The sequence below is a fragment of the Aythya ferina genome, assembly GCF_964211825.1.
Source record: "Aythya ferina genome assembly, chromosome: 14".
In the NCBI taxonomy this organism is placed as follows: domain Eukaryota; kingdom Metazoa; phylum Chordata; class Aves; order Anseriformes; family Anatidae; genus Aythya; species Aythya ferina.
The window spans coordinates 2929649-2944036 of NC_140312.1; the positions used below are offsets into that span (position 1 = coordinate 2929649).

At 48.1% G+C, this 14388-nt stretch overlaps 1 protein-coding gene across 2 annotated transcripts; it reads left to right on the forward strand.

Annotated features, from left to right (window-relative positions):
* Window positions 1–4690: 4690 nt before the first annotated feature.
* UBE2B (ubiquitin conjugating enzyme E2 B) lies at window positions 4691–12017 on the forward strand. Of its 2 annotated transcripts, XM_084535709.1 has the most exons (6): window positions 4691–4831; window positions 7588–7668; window positions 8427–8452; window positions 9457–9546; window positions 10704–10792; window positions 11448–12017. In XM_084535709.1, the coding sequence occupies exons 1-6, from the start codon at window positions 4788–4790 to the stop codon at window positions 11574–11576; spliced, it is 459 nt and encodes a 152-aa protein (XP_084391835.1). In that variant the 5' UTR covers window positions 4691–4787; the 3' UTR covers window positions 11577–12017. The 2 variants fall into 2 exon arrangements, with proteins under 2 accessions (XP_084391835.1, XP_084391836.1); XM_084535710.1 differs by lacking the exon at window positions 9457–9546.
* Window positions 12018–14388: the final 2371 nt, after the last annotated feature.

Genomic DNA, 14388 nt, shown 5'->3' on the forward strand with positions numbered 1-14388 from the left:
GCACGTCTCGGGTGACTTCTGGGGCAGCGCTCGGGGAGATTCGCTGCGCGGGGAAGCGGCACACCCCTCAGCAGGTTTCGCTTCCAGATTTCTGTTGCTTAACACAGGCTGCGGTCGTTTCACGTTAGATGGTTCTTCATTGGTGGTGGTATAAACGCACACAGTCGCTAGTAAAGAAGGTTATGAACTTTGATAGTAAGAGTTCCTCTAAGATATGTGGACTGTATCTGCCAGTCCGACAGTGAGCTGGGGATATTTTCCTTGCCTGTTTAGGATGCTGGACTCCAGGAAGTACCACCCTGACAAAGCTGGGCTCCTTATGAAAATACCCTGAAGGTGAGGTGTCAAACTGCTTGAAAAATGCTATATCATAATCAGATAATACATCAGCTGGTGAAAAGAGATGTAAAGATTGCATACCGTGTTCTTAGACTAGCATCCTCATGGGGACGGCTGGAAGACATTAAAAATCTCTCATCAAAAAGCCTGCTGTCTTCACGTCTGAAATGTATCCAAGCACGCAGCACTGCTGTGCTCCTCGCTGTACTTCCTCTCTCGGAGGAGGATACATAAATGCAGATCCTTCCAGCTGACTCATTCTGCACTGTAGACTATATTTGAGGTTTGAGAATAAAGGAATTATCTGTGCTTATTAAGCTATTTACCTCCATGTTTATAGTTCAACATTACCAAAATAGCTGCTGCAGTGTCCTGTTGTTATTAACAGCAATCAATACCTAACAGGATGAATGAGGGCATAAGGAGTGGAATTACCACTCTTCTCTGCAGTTCCAAACCTGCTCTATAGAATTTTAGTTTCTATATTATTGTCTTACTTTTGCTAATGTTACACTACATGTAAAAGTTCATGGTGTATAACCTGAAAAATAAATAAATAACCAGAAATCCACTTAATAAGAAGCAGGTTTTGTTTGTTTTCTTTTTTAGAAAAGGCAGTTCTCAGGGCATGAAAGGATGGGCTTTCAAGAAAACCTCTCCTGCTGCAGCAGAATTGACTCTGTGAGCCGCAGAGTGCCCTAATTTCCCAAAGTCATCCATGTCCTAATGCTACTGCAATTAGCAACAGCTAAATGTAGGTGATGAGCGAGCATAATAAGCGTTTCTGCACAGCACCCCCCCATCAATGGCAGGACAACACAGCAGTGATTAAAAGAGAAGAGACAGTACAAAAAGGACAAGATGGGAGCAGGGCAGGACCAGCAAGCTACTGCAACAGCAGGGAAGACAGTTGGTAAAGCGGTTGCTTAGCAAAATGGACTGGCTCAAAATTAAAGAAGTAAACATTTTTAGCTCTTCAGAATTTCAGAGATGGGTCCAAATAGTCCCTACTAATACTGCTACTGCCCAAATACTCCCCTGATCCTCCAGTCAGATGTCACGATACTATGTAGTTTTGACTCTGCAGATCATTTCAGTTGGAAGTCTTAAACTATTATTATGAAACAAAACCCATTTCTCAATAAATAATTAAACTTTCAGTATCTGTGTGATAAAGCACTACAAGGAATAAGAATCTCTATCTGAAAGCAATAACATTTATTTAATGTTCAGTCGTGCAGCTGAGCTTTTCAATTGAATCGAGAGTACGCTAGGGTGAGAGCTGGTGTCTCCAGCTAGGAGAAAATCCAAGGTGATCGATGTCCTGACCAAAGTTTTTGCAGAAAATTTGTGGCAATAGGTCTGAACTCAAATGTTCCTATGGAGCTTTTAAGGAAGGTCTCCCAGTTGCACCATTAACAATCCCTCTTCTGTCTGGGGATGGCACGGCGCTGGTATAAGAAGGACACCACCCCTTTTGTGGCCAATGTGCGCTCAGTATCCTGGGAAGAGAGCCAGAGCAACGTGATGTCATGCACAGCTGACAAAAAAACGCCACCTGGGGAAGCTGGGGCAGCACGCAGGCTGAGCCACCAAGCTGACCTTTGGATTGAAGAAGTGGTGGCCTTCCAGCCAGTTCTGCTTTCTCCCTGCTGGCCTGACGTAGCCGGGGTTCCGCCTCGCGGAGATCACGCACAGCTTGCTAAGGGCACGCAGGGAGGTGCCTTTGTACAGAGGTACAGGTGGTGACAGCACCCCACGGCCAGGGCATTTCATAGCTCAGCAGCGTTCACACACGTCCTTCCACAATTTGCTTGAAACATTCCCATGAACATCAAAACTTTCTCTCCAAATTTGAGTTTTACTCTAGGGGAGGTACTCCCCCTGCTCCCAGGGGAGAGGCAGGTGTGCTGGCCCTGGGCTGTGCTGGTGGGTGCTGTGCCCCTGGGTAAACCAAGTAAATACGTGCACACTGTGCTGGAGTGTGTTCAAGGAAGAATTGTCAGAATAGCCGGATATTTTGGGAGCCCCACATGTGGTTGTTTTCTGCAGGCTGCTTTTCTGAGGGCTTGAGGTGGGCCCAGAGGCAGTAACGGGTTCAGGAGCTAGGGACGGGGCTGGCAGCAGGGGTAAAAACCCTCAACTCTCCTCTGTACTTTGGCACCACTTATTTCTATATAGGAGCTAAGGGTGAGAGCAAATCAGTCACTTTGCCACCAGCCCTTCTCTTTGCTCCCGAGTGTTTTGGGGAAAAGGCCGCCTGCTGCAGAGCAGCGTGGCACCTGGCACAGCACGGTCCCCGGGGCACTCCTCAGCTGCTGCAAGGAGCGAGAACAAAAGTGGTGCCTAACAGGTGACTCAGCTTGTTCATTTCCCTAATTTTGGAGTCTTGGGTTTGGCTGGTGCTAATGCAGACATCTCCTCCCAGAGGGACACGGCAGCATGGAAGGGAGAGCGACCTGGAAAAAAGAACCGTGACGTTACCAGGACTGCTCTAACAAACAGGAGAGCGAGTAGCTCACTTCGTTCTTACTTCTCAAGCTTCTCATTTTATGAAGGAACAAAGTTATCTGAGAAATGCTCCGGTTTTACAAAAATTTTACACAAATATAGTGTTTACTGAAGATTAAAGTAGAATGGCTATGCTGCAAGGTGCTGCCTTTTTATGTAGTGTATTCCTTTATCAAATATCATTTCTGGGGAAAAACAGGAATCAAAAGCACAACTAGAAAGAAATTTCTGATGAGAATTCTTTTTTCACCTACATACTCCGTGCAGTCAACAGGACTGAAATTGCAGCTGGTTCTTCAGAGAGGAAAAAACTAAAGCTTTCCATTTCCTGATGAAGTTACCGGCCACACCTGTTTAACTGCCAGGTATGACTAAAAAGAAACCTTTAAATTAGATAATGCCAACACCCGTGAGGCCATCCTGGTGCGTACAGCTTTGTCCAAGCCCACCGTGCTGGGCAGGAGGAGCACAGATGATCAGTGCCCTCTGCTGCGAGCACTCACACGCTGCTTGTGCACTGCCAGCCCCGCTGCGGGTGAGCCCGGCTGCTGTGGAAGAGCCTGGAGCTGGCCTGCAGCAGGCTTCTTCCAAAAATCATAATTGAAAATAAATAAAGATGCTGGGCTCGGTAAGGGCTTGGCTGATGCCTGCATTCAAGGAAGCAGCAGAGAGGAAGCTTTAAGGAAGCTGCTGTGACCTCTTGGTTCTTTTGCTCTTCCCCAGCGGTATCAAAGGAGAAGAAATAGTGTTGCTGCTGTGATTCTGCTGAAAAGGTTCCCCAGACAAGTGGAAACTGCAGGATTTCAGAATTAACCCTTCTGCTTGGTGCCTGTGAGGGGCTTTTCCACGCAGCTGGTGGCTGCCCCCAGGAGAGGTGGGGAGCTTTTGGGGTGACTCGAGCACCCCTTTGGGTAGGGGATGTATTCACTGCCAGGCCTGGGCAGCGTGTTAACAGCGGAATAATGAACGATGCTGGACTGACGTTAATTATTTATACAAGTCCAAGCTTGCGCGTGGTTTTTACAGTCTACTTTCTCCCTTGGGAATCAGCTAGAGCTAAATATAAACTGCAGAAAGCTGGAGGAGCAGCGGCGGCACATAAAATTAAAGCATGAGTGTGGGGAGAAGGAGGAAACTCGGGACAAGGGCTGTGTGGGGCAAGCTGTGTGTTGGTGGCCCGGGAAGGATGGCTCCTTGCTCCTAAGCCTCCTGAGAAAGCTTGCTGCCTTGCAGTGTCAGTTCTCACGCGTGTGCCTCACCTCAAGGGTGTTTTCACTGAGGTGGGAGCACGGTGTGGGGTTGATACCCCTGAAGGGCAGGTTCCTGAGCTGCGGGGTGGCTACGAGCACCCGTGGCAGCCCCATCCCAAAGGCCACCACCTGCTGAAGCGGGGCCATGGCACGAGCTGTGGTAAAAAGCCGATTTTGGCCTTTTGGGCTGGATGAAATCCCCGGTCACTGCTCCGTGAGCACACGGCAGCGGGACGAGGACATTTGGGGCGCTTCGTTAGGGCTCTTGTGGTGTTTTTTTGTGACCTCCCAAAAACAGGAGCTCAGTGTACCGCAACACACACAGCCAAAAACCCTGCTTCAGGGGCTGGCTGCGAACTGGGTCAGGACCTCGAAGCCTCCACCTGCAGCGAGGGCGCTGAGAAAAAATGAGGCAAAAAACCCCAAAACCTGAGGTGAGGCCGGGCAGCCCCCCCCCCCCCGCAGCAGCGCAGTGGGCCGAGCCGCGGGGCTCTCCCCCCCCCCACAAGGGCGGAATGGACCGGGCCGAGCGCTCCCCCCACCCCCCCCTCCCCGCCTCCAGCGTGACGTCACGGCCCGGCGGCAGGGGCCCGCCCCCCGCGGAGGGAGACGCCATTGCGGGTTGTTTGTGCGGGCGGCGGCGGGAGGCGGTGCTGCGGCCCGGGGGGAGCGTGTTCCGCCGCCACCATGTCCACCCCGGCCCGGCGCCGGCTGATGCGAGACTTCAAGAGGTGAGGGACAAGAGGGGGGGACACGGGGCTTGGGGGGGGGGCACGGGGTGTCGCCTGCTTCCCTCTCAGCCGCTGTCCACCCCCCCCCTTGGGGTTGGGGGGGCGCCCGGTGGCTGGGGCTGAGGGGATTCTGAGGGGGTTCTGAGGGGATTGGGGCGCCCCGGGTTCTGGGGTCCCCTCAGGTTGGGGGGTGTCCCCCCCTCAGGTTCTGACCCCCCCCCCTCAGGTTCTGACCCCCCCCTTCAGTTCTGGGCCCCCCCGCCTCAGTTCTGGGCCCCCCCATCGAATATTTGCCCTCCCCTTCTTCAAGTTCTAGGGTCCCCCCCTCAGGTTCTGGGTCCCCCCCCTTCAAGTTCTGGGGTCCCCCCCTTAACTTTCCCCCTCCCCCTCAGGTTCTGGGCTCCCCCTCAAGTTCTGGGTCCCCCCCTTCAAGTTCTGCCTCCCCTCAGGTTCTGGGGTCCCCCCCCTCAAGTTCTAGGGTCCTCCCCCTCAAGCCCCCTCCCCAATTTCTGACCCCCCCCCTCAGGTTCTGGGATCCCCCCCTTCAAGTTCTGGGTCCTTTTACTCCCCCCTCAGTTTCTGGGGTCCCCCCCCTCAAGTCCTGCCCTCCCCCTTAGTTCTGGGCCCCCCCCCCTCAGGTTCTGCCCCCCTCAGGTTCTGGGGTCCCCCCCTCAGCCCTGGACCCCCCATTCCTATGCGCTGAGACCACCCCAGAGCCGGGGGGCGCAGGGCCGGGTGCCCCCCAGCCCAGCCCAGTTTCCCCCCTCAGCACCAGCAGGGACCCAGCGCCGTGCTCATTAGCAGTGGTAATTAGCTGGAGGCTTTTAAATGGCCATGGCTGCCCCAGCGGGGCAACTTCACTTCCCGTCTGCCATGTAAATACAGCCCTAACGCATGGAAAGTCGCCGTGTGGTTTGGGCTGGGTTTTTTTTTGGGGTAAACTTCAGGGTGTGCGGTGTGATTCCTGCGGGCCGGAGCGGCTCCTGGAGGTGAGTCAGCTGTGATAGCGTGGCTTTTTTTAGCGGAGCTGTGTTACACCAGGGCCTGAAAATACACGGGTAAACAGTTGACGTGTATTGTGTGGAGCTGAGCTGCGTGGCTGGCAGACCTGCAGGGCCAAAAGCCCCGATCGATCCGAAAAGTTGGGATTTGTGAGGTGCAGGCCCTGCTTCTTGGGCTTTATTCGGGTGTTTATTCAGTGGTTCCTTCAGGGAGAAGGACTGGGTGGTGTTTCAGGACAGCAATCAGACTTTTTTATGATTTTGTGGTCTCAGAAGGGCTGGTTTGATAATTTTGAAATTTAAGGTGGAGGAGACTGAAGCCATGGAGGAGTTTAACCAAGTGAGCACAGCAAAACATGGAACACGTGCACGTTTGTTTATTGAATATTTGATCACTTTAATACCCCAAAATGTACTCAGCTTTCTCATATCAGCGCTTTACTTCTCTCCTTCCTACCCCTAAGTTATATTTTTATTTAGCCTTATGGTACACTTACCTCATACTAAAAAACAGACTGTGCGCCGTGAACTGTGATTCACTTTGTTAAATATAAACTCCTCCTGCATGCTGCAATTGTCAGGAGTCGTGGAGGGAGAGCAGTCCAGCAGATCCTGGATCATCCGATTTCACTAAACCATCGGAGAGAAAGGTTATTTTTAAAATATATTTGCTGCTGGAAAAGGGGCTGCAAATACATTTCCCCTAACTCTTAAAAGCTTCCAGGCCCTGTTTGGATCAATTCAGCCTCCAGTCTTTGCCACAGCCCCTCGGGAGCCAGCCCTTTTGGCAGCAGGGTGCCGACGAGCTTTTAGAATCGATCCCAAACCCGGAGCCATCCTTCGGCCCCGCTGGTCGGGCTGAGCGCTCCGGCGGCGTCACTGGCACGCGGGCTGGCACGGGAGAGGTCCCGCTCCTGCTCCTGCCCAAAATAGTAGGTGGTTTGTGCTGCGGGTATGGAGCTGAACGGCCTGTGCTCGCAGCAGGGATGTAAACACAGCTCAGCGATCCCGGCTGCGCGCTCAGCGTTACCCAAGAGGATGGGCAGAAGGAGGGCGTCTGGTTCTGGGAGCTGTCAGCTTTCAGCGTGCTTTTCCTAGGCCAAGGGTTAAGGAACTAAACAGCACTTAAATGCTTCCAGTAGTGACTTAGAGACAGATGTTTACCTTTGTTGAGCTGGTGGCAGGGAACAGCGCGCAGGTTTTCCCCTCGCTCCCTCTTCCCTTTCGAAGCAGGCAGCTTGCCAGCCAGAACAGCCTCACGCCACATGCAGCCTCATCGTGCGCAGATCTGGGGATGCAGAAGAAGTTGAGCTGTCGGTGCTCTGCCCTTGGTTCCTGCAAGCGTGCCCTGCAAATATCACTGCGTGGTGTTCAGCCCCTGCTTCTGGCTGGAACTTGTGCTCTTCTGCGTTGTGGCAGCCAGCAGCAGTCGCTCTTTCATAACTTACTGGGTAGTACCATCAGTCCCAGCTGTGGGGCTTTAAATTACTCTTACAGTTGATGCTTTTATCCCTGAACACTGAATTTATCCTGCTGGGCAGGCGCAGTGTGTTGGTGTAATGCCTGAGACACTCCTGGTGTGCATCACCTCGTGGTTCTGTATTTGGATCGTTGCTCCTCTGCACGTAACACTTTGGGTACTCACTAATTTGGGACAAGAGAAAATTTCTAAAAAGTGGCTGTTACGATCAAATTATGCTTGCAGGTGGAGGTATTTCACTTACATAAGCCTTGTTCTATCTTTGTCATCCTTAGGTTGCAAGAAGACCCTCCTGTGGGTGTCAGTGGTGCACCGTCTGAGAATAATATAATGCAGTGGAATGCAGTTATATTTGGGTAAGAGCTTTTGGTCGCTACCAAGTCCTACATCAAAAGGCTAATAAAACCTGTTTCTTGGGTTGGTTTCTGTTTGTTTGTTTTATGATGCTTTCTTTGTTTTGTGGATGTGCACTCAGGAAACTCTAAAAATAAATAAATAAAAAACCAACCAAGTGTGCTGTCCCAGTGAAAAATTGTTTTAAGGGGGTTATAAAGAATGCCTAAGAAAGGCGGTGAACAATTTTAATTCTTTCCTTTTGTTGAATAATGTTTGCCTGTGTTTTAATGAATAGATTGTAGAGAAATTGGGTTATGAAAAAGCAGGCTTGCTCTTTAAAAGTACATAAGAGCACCACATGTTCTTGGCTATTAAATCCAGATGTATTAGCAGTGATTGGACTGATTCCCAGGAGAATGAGGTACAGGTTCTATTATATTTATCTCTTAGAGGTCCCCTCCTGTAGGGTGTATCTTACATTCTTTCGTAAAAATGAAGTCAGCTTGCCAGCAGTTTGCTCGTTAGTTCAGCTCTAGCCTTACGCATGGCACATGTGTCGTTGGGGGTGATGAGGCAGTGGGTATCTGGACTTGCAGATTGATGTGGGAAAGTGCTAATTAAGACAGAGTTCCCAGAAATTGCCTCCGGATGTTTCTCTAAATATTTACATGATTGCATCCACTTCTATCTTGAAGAGGATGAGGAAGAAAATATGTATTTATTGTGCATGTTTAGAAGTAATGATCGTTATTAACCAGTTTATTTTTAAACCTTTCAGGCCAGAAGGGACACCTTTTGAAGATGGTAAGCAGCTAACTTCGGTTCCTTCCGTCATTCTTGTAAATATTGCCAGTGTTAAACGCTGCTCTGCTTTGAGGAATAATAGATGTTAGAGAAGTTGGAACAAGCTAAGCAAGGGAAAAGAGTGAAGGAGTAAGGTCTTGTTGGCCCTGAAAATACCGTATTTTGCTGTAAGTGGTGTCCAGTCAGAGCTGTGAAGCACTGCTCACATCGAGGCTTGTTCAGACACAGAACGCTCAAACTTTTAGTGAGGGAAGTTGGCCCAGTGCTGCCAGATGTTTTCACGTCTCTGCAGATAAGCTCGGCAAGAGAGCTGAGCAGGACGCTTTTCTGGTTCTGTCTTTGTAGCGTGCTTGATTCATCTCTGCTCTTCTAACTAAGAGCAGGTGAAAAATCTTGAATTGCTCTGAATATAGAACTTGGGGAGGGGAGGGGGGATACCCACTCCGTATGTAAACAGGGAAGTTGCTGTGTAATGAGCCTCCTGTAAGCATATGAGGGGTAATGAGTTTAATAATTGTAGTATTACTGCAGTAATCAGCAGCAGATGGGGTTTTCTCTGTGTTGGGTTGGAGCAGTTACAGTGAGTTATTCACTGATCCATAATAAAGGTTTTCAGTGAATCAGCCATGAGCTCCAAAGGCTGGGATTGCTGATTATGAAATTCCAGGGTTTCTTTGCTGGCACCACGGTGCCTTCTTAATGAAACACCTTAAAGTCACCGTAGTCCATAGAGCAGGCATATTCGGTCACAGGAACAGGGAGGAGGGCAGGGGGATAATTGTTGGACCTAGCTGCTGCTGCTGTTACTGCCATTACCAAGTAGGATTTCCACAGTTCCATTATCTCTTGAAACATCTGAAAAGAAACCAGACTCAATGTGGTTTGTTTGTATAATGGTGGGAAAAAATACTGATTGTGGAGCATGTGAATTAACTTGCATAGTATGTTCCTGGAGGGTTTTTGGTTTTTTAATCACCTGATTGTGTTTATGTTTGTTTGGACAGGTACTTTTAAACTAGTAATAGAATTTTCAGAAGAATATCCAAATAAACCTCCGACTGTTAGGTTTTTATCAAAAATGTTCCATCCAAATGGTGAGTAAATCATTTTTATTTAGCCCTAACACCCATTAAATATTACGGTGCAGTCATGTATTCTGCAAAGCTCCAGGATGCTCAGCAGCTCTCTCTCTCAATCCACCACCACCTCCTAAGTAGATGTCTAAGGCAGTAGCTGCTTGATGGAAAAAATTGAGAATTATGGTGCTGTTAGGAAGCAGCCATCCATTTTTTTCCAATCAATACATACCAACGTTTGCAAGCACTGTCAGCAGGAGCTGTGCTGAGGCTGGCACAAAGGGGGAGTCCTGCTGCAGATCCCTGCCCCCTTCCATTTTACAGCACTCCTGTCTGTGCAGACACATCTTGAGTTGAAGCAGGGAACTGACCAAGCCCAACGTTACCCATTTCTGTCAGGTGAGGTTTCAGCCAAGCCAGTGCCTTCCTGGGCTTCCCTGTGCCAAGCAGTGCCAGCACAGGGGGCAGGGGAGAGCACAGGGAAAGGGGCTGACCCTGCCTCAGTCGTGAGGGCAGCCTGAGAGAGAGTGCTGTGGTTCCTCCTGCAGCTCTTCACAGGTTTCATCCAGTTGTTGGATGCATCCAACAGGGTGTGCAAGTTGGCATGACAAATCTCAGCTTCTTACAAGCTTCTGTGCTCAGACTCCTGATAGCTACGCAGGCAGAAGTAGAACTTTGGGCACGCTTTTCAGTATTTTCTGTTGTCTGCCTCAGCATCTCTCCTGCTGAGTGCAGAGTGTGTGAAAACAGAGCGCAGAGCTCCCCATTCAGCGCGTGGTGACTGCGAGAGCCTCGGCTGGTGCAGTGCATCCCGTGCCTGCAGCAAATATCTCTGCTCGCTGGGAGGCATTACAGCAGTTTGAATCTGGGCTGGTCACACAGGAGGAGCAAGAAGCTGGGTCTGGATCTACCAATTCTTGTGTCAGTGCTGTCATCTTTGGCCCTTCCTCCTTTTCCTCTGAAGTGTTTTGTTACTTCCAGCAATCTATCTCCTTCAAAATACAGGGTGTCAAGCCAGATGGGAGTGTCAGGCATAACTGCTATGCTCTGTCCTAACGCATTAATTTAAACACAGGCTGAAGTGATACAGTAATTAATTCCTTGAATGGTATTTAATGAAATAAATGTAAAATAAATTTGATCATTTCTAAGTGGTATCTGTGTTGTATTCACAGTTTATGCGGATGGTAGCATATGTTTAGATATTCTTCAGAATCGATGGAGTCCAACATACGATGTTTCATCTATTTTAACTTCAATTCAGGTAAGTTTGCATCTCTTTAACAATTATGTTGTATTATGCCACTAAGCATGTGTAAGTCTTCGTCTCTATTCCAGAATACACAGCTCAGTGGTGTGGCTAGTGGGTGTCTGTATCACGGAACTTCAAATACCTGCAGACTAAGCAGTAGCTTTTTAGGTCAAATAAAGACAAAGGTGCTGACCTAGGTAATTTACTGATCTTGACCTACAAAACTGCCAGTGGTTATTTTTACAGGAAAACAGTTACTGGTTTGGATTCATTTTTAACTGTTTTCAGCCAAGATAAGCAAGCAGTTGTAATATTTGTATAATGTTTGAAATATTGCAACCTTTTCACAAAGCCTTGGCTTGTGAGTTCCTCAAGGTGACAGTATTACTGAAATCTACTTAATTTGGAATAAGTAAAAAGGGCGTAGCACGGCAAAAATGTTTTCTTTTCTCCTGGGTGATTGGTTTTATTTTTCTACTGTGAAGTTGAGGAGGTATCTCAAGCCCCTCTTTAGTCCTGAATGATGTTAGTGGTGTAATGGCCAAATAATCAGTTGGCATCATACTGCTAAACCTTGGATTTGCAGGTTATAAGTTGTTTGTTTGTTTGTTTTCCCTGTTCTAAAATGTGCTGGTTTGTCTCAATTTTTGTTCTCTCCTTCTTACAGTCTCTGCTTGATGAACCTAACCCAAACAGTCCGGCGAACAGCCAGGCAGCACAACTTTATCAGGAGAACAAACGTGAATACGAGAAAAGAGTTTCAGCTATTGTCGAACAAAGTTGGAATGACTCGTAACAGCTGCTTCGTTCCTCTCCATCCTCATAATCATTATGTACAATTTAACTCTCAATAGAAAGGCTACCAGAAATTTCAAGTGCCACAGCTCTAAGAATTTGCATAAAAACTCATCTGCAAACAGAATTAAGCCCTCCAGTTTAGGAAACGTAAAAGCTTGTGTATCTTGATTAACGTACTTTTTATTGCATGGTATGAACTAAGTTATTGCTACATAAATTTGTAATATATCCTGTTTGTATTTTTTTTCCAAGTGTATAATGTTGGTGTGGAGTTTTCATGACAGAATATACACATTTTGTAAATCTGTACTTTTTCAAATATTGAATGCCTTATTTTTGAATTCTTTAGATTTTTAAATTGGAGAAAAGCACTTAACAAAGTTTTTATATATAAATATTTCATGTAAAACTGTTAAATACATAACCTCAGTGCAAGACATCCTTCTCTCCTTCTGTATCTCTGTCCAAGGGCTCATTTTCAGTCTGTTTTCCCTTTTGCTACGTGCTGATTATGCCATGCACCTTACAAACAGAAGTTAATCCATGCTATCGTTGTCTTCGCTGTGGATATCTCCACTCCTAAGACTGTTTGACGTGGTTCTGTGTGTCCTCAGTTGTATGAGGAAGAGTCTTGGTAGCTGCCACCTTAGAGGGGACAAACAGATGTAACCCAAAACCAGCAGCAGAGCTGCAACAGCCCCATCACAGGCTTCAATAATAATGCAGCACCTTTTATTTTTCAGGGAAATTCTATTTTACCAAGCTGTAAAGTATTCTCATCTAAATATGTCCTATATTCATATATTCACTGTAATATAGTCTTGAGTATCTTCCACTAATTAAACAGGTGTCCCATTAGTTTCCAATGGACTGGGGAAAAATGAATCACCAACAGCAGAGAACATGACTGTAGATTTACTGGAATTAGTCTTTGGAACCTGGCATCACATCTGCTTCACAGAGGTGCCAAATATCCTGAAGTTGCCAATTTTAAAGAAGTTTGTTTTTGTCTCTGTAAATGTTGATATGCTGATTTCTTCCTTTATTCTGTAAACCACAGCAGGTGTTTATAGTACCAAATTAGGCCTTTTTATCCTTCCAGCAATGAAATTGTAATCCCTTTGTCGTAATTCCAGCCAGCATTACCTATGTATTAAAACTCTCAAATCCCATACCAAAAAAAAAAAAAAAAATGCAGCTCAATGAAAAGCGATGAAAATTTATTTCAGCTGGAGGAAAAAAAATATTTATTATTAGCGAAAGCTATTTTGTGTAAATGCAATGGACCAGGAATATCAATTTGTACCTCACCTGCTCCTGAAGTTGTATGATTTATCGGAGCAGCACTATTCATTATAAACACCGCACTTGGAATGCTTTTTAAACTGTTCTGTGTTGGGAGCTTGTGGAGCAAAAGTGTTGCTCCTTAGAATCTCAGAAGTTTTAGAAAATTGCAGTTAGTTGTAGAGGCTTCAAAGTATTAGCACTAATACTACACTAAAATCTTGAAAAGTCACTTTTAAGTCAGGGAATTTACGTTTAAAAGATCTTGAAGCTCTAATTGGTAACAGAGCCCCCAGAGGACCCAGATTGCCTTTTTGTAGCAGTGCTATGGAACAGTGGTAAGTAACATAAACCAGCCTCAAGGCAAAGATGTTTAGAAATCTAATACCAAAAAGGTTACTGTTTCTAAGAATTAGTCTAAATTCTGAGTATTTTTCTCACTTTAACCTCCCATTTCAGTCCTTATTTTTGTTTCTTTGATGCGTGTGAGAAGAGATTTGCATTCAAGCTAATTCACATCGATTTGGTCATTCCTGCGCAGCTCAGCCTGCTCACAGACCGATGAAGCTCAGGACGTTTGGTTTTTGGGGGGGTTTCTGAGACAGAACCGGGGCAGGAGGAGCTTTGATCAGGGACCAGTGCCACAAACTGGGCTGCCCCGAGCTGTGCAGCCACACACACACTTTGGGGGCTGAGGCGCCTTCTCGGAGGGGGGGCGGCAGGGACTGAGAGACCGCAGAGCCCCCCGTGGAGGCTGTGGGGCATTAACCGAGCCCCTCACGGCGCTCAAATTAAGAGAAATCCCAATTAAAAACACGGGAATTGGAGCCCCGCGGCCCCAGGCCGCTGGCGGCAGGAAGGGGGCGGTGCAGGCCCCGGAAGCGCTCCCCGGGCGGCCTCCTCTGCCCTGGCGGAGCGGGGCGGGGCCGCCCCCCCCCCGTGTGATTTAGGGGTTAATTAGGCGGTGTAATTATGGCACTGCGGCGTTAGGACGGCGGGGTTAATTCGGACATGTGCTCATGGCCGTGGCTGTGGGGGCACGGCGCCTCATAGGGCTTTAGCTCTGACAGCAAGCAGTGCGCAAACACGTTTACCCTGTGGGTTCCCCAATACAGACCCCAAACCCCTCTGAAATCTTATTTAATTACACACCCTGGTGCTGCTGCGACACACTGTGACACACACACACACACACACACACACACCCGTCCCTCACCAATTTTGCAGGTGTACCGGCAGAGGCATTGGGATTTGGCTGTGGGCAGCCTGCCCTAGCAGTTGGCAACCCTGCTTAGAGCAGGGGTGTGAAAACGGGTGATTTTGGGGCCCTTTTGCACCCAGGCCAGCCCGTATTTCCATGGTTTAGCTGCCCTGTGTGCTTGGGGGCAGCTCAGGTGGGGGCTTTGCCATAGCCGGGCTCCGAGCAGCGCTGCCTCCTGCGTGGTGGCACAGCCGAGCATCACCTACTAACACCCTGACACCGCTTCCTCCAGGTCTTGGTTCCCCAAAAGGTTTCTCACCCAAAT

Coding starts and splice junctions, on each gene's coding strand:
- UBE2B (XM_084535709.1), top strand. CDS start 4,788: ATGTCCACCCCGGCCCGGCGCCGGCTGATGCGAGACTTCAAGAG. Junction 4,832..7,587: donor CTGATGCGAGACTTCAAGAG/GTGAGGGACAAG, acceptor TGTCATCCTTAG/GTTGCAAGAAGACCCTCCTG. Junction 8,453..9,456: donor AGGGACACCTTTTGAAGATG/GTAAGCAGCTAA, acceptor TTGTTTGGACAG/GTACTTTTAAACTAGTAATA.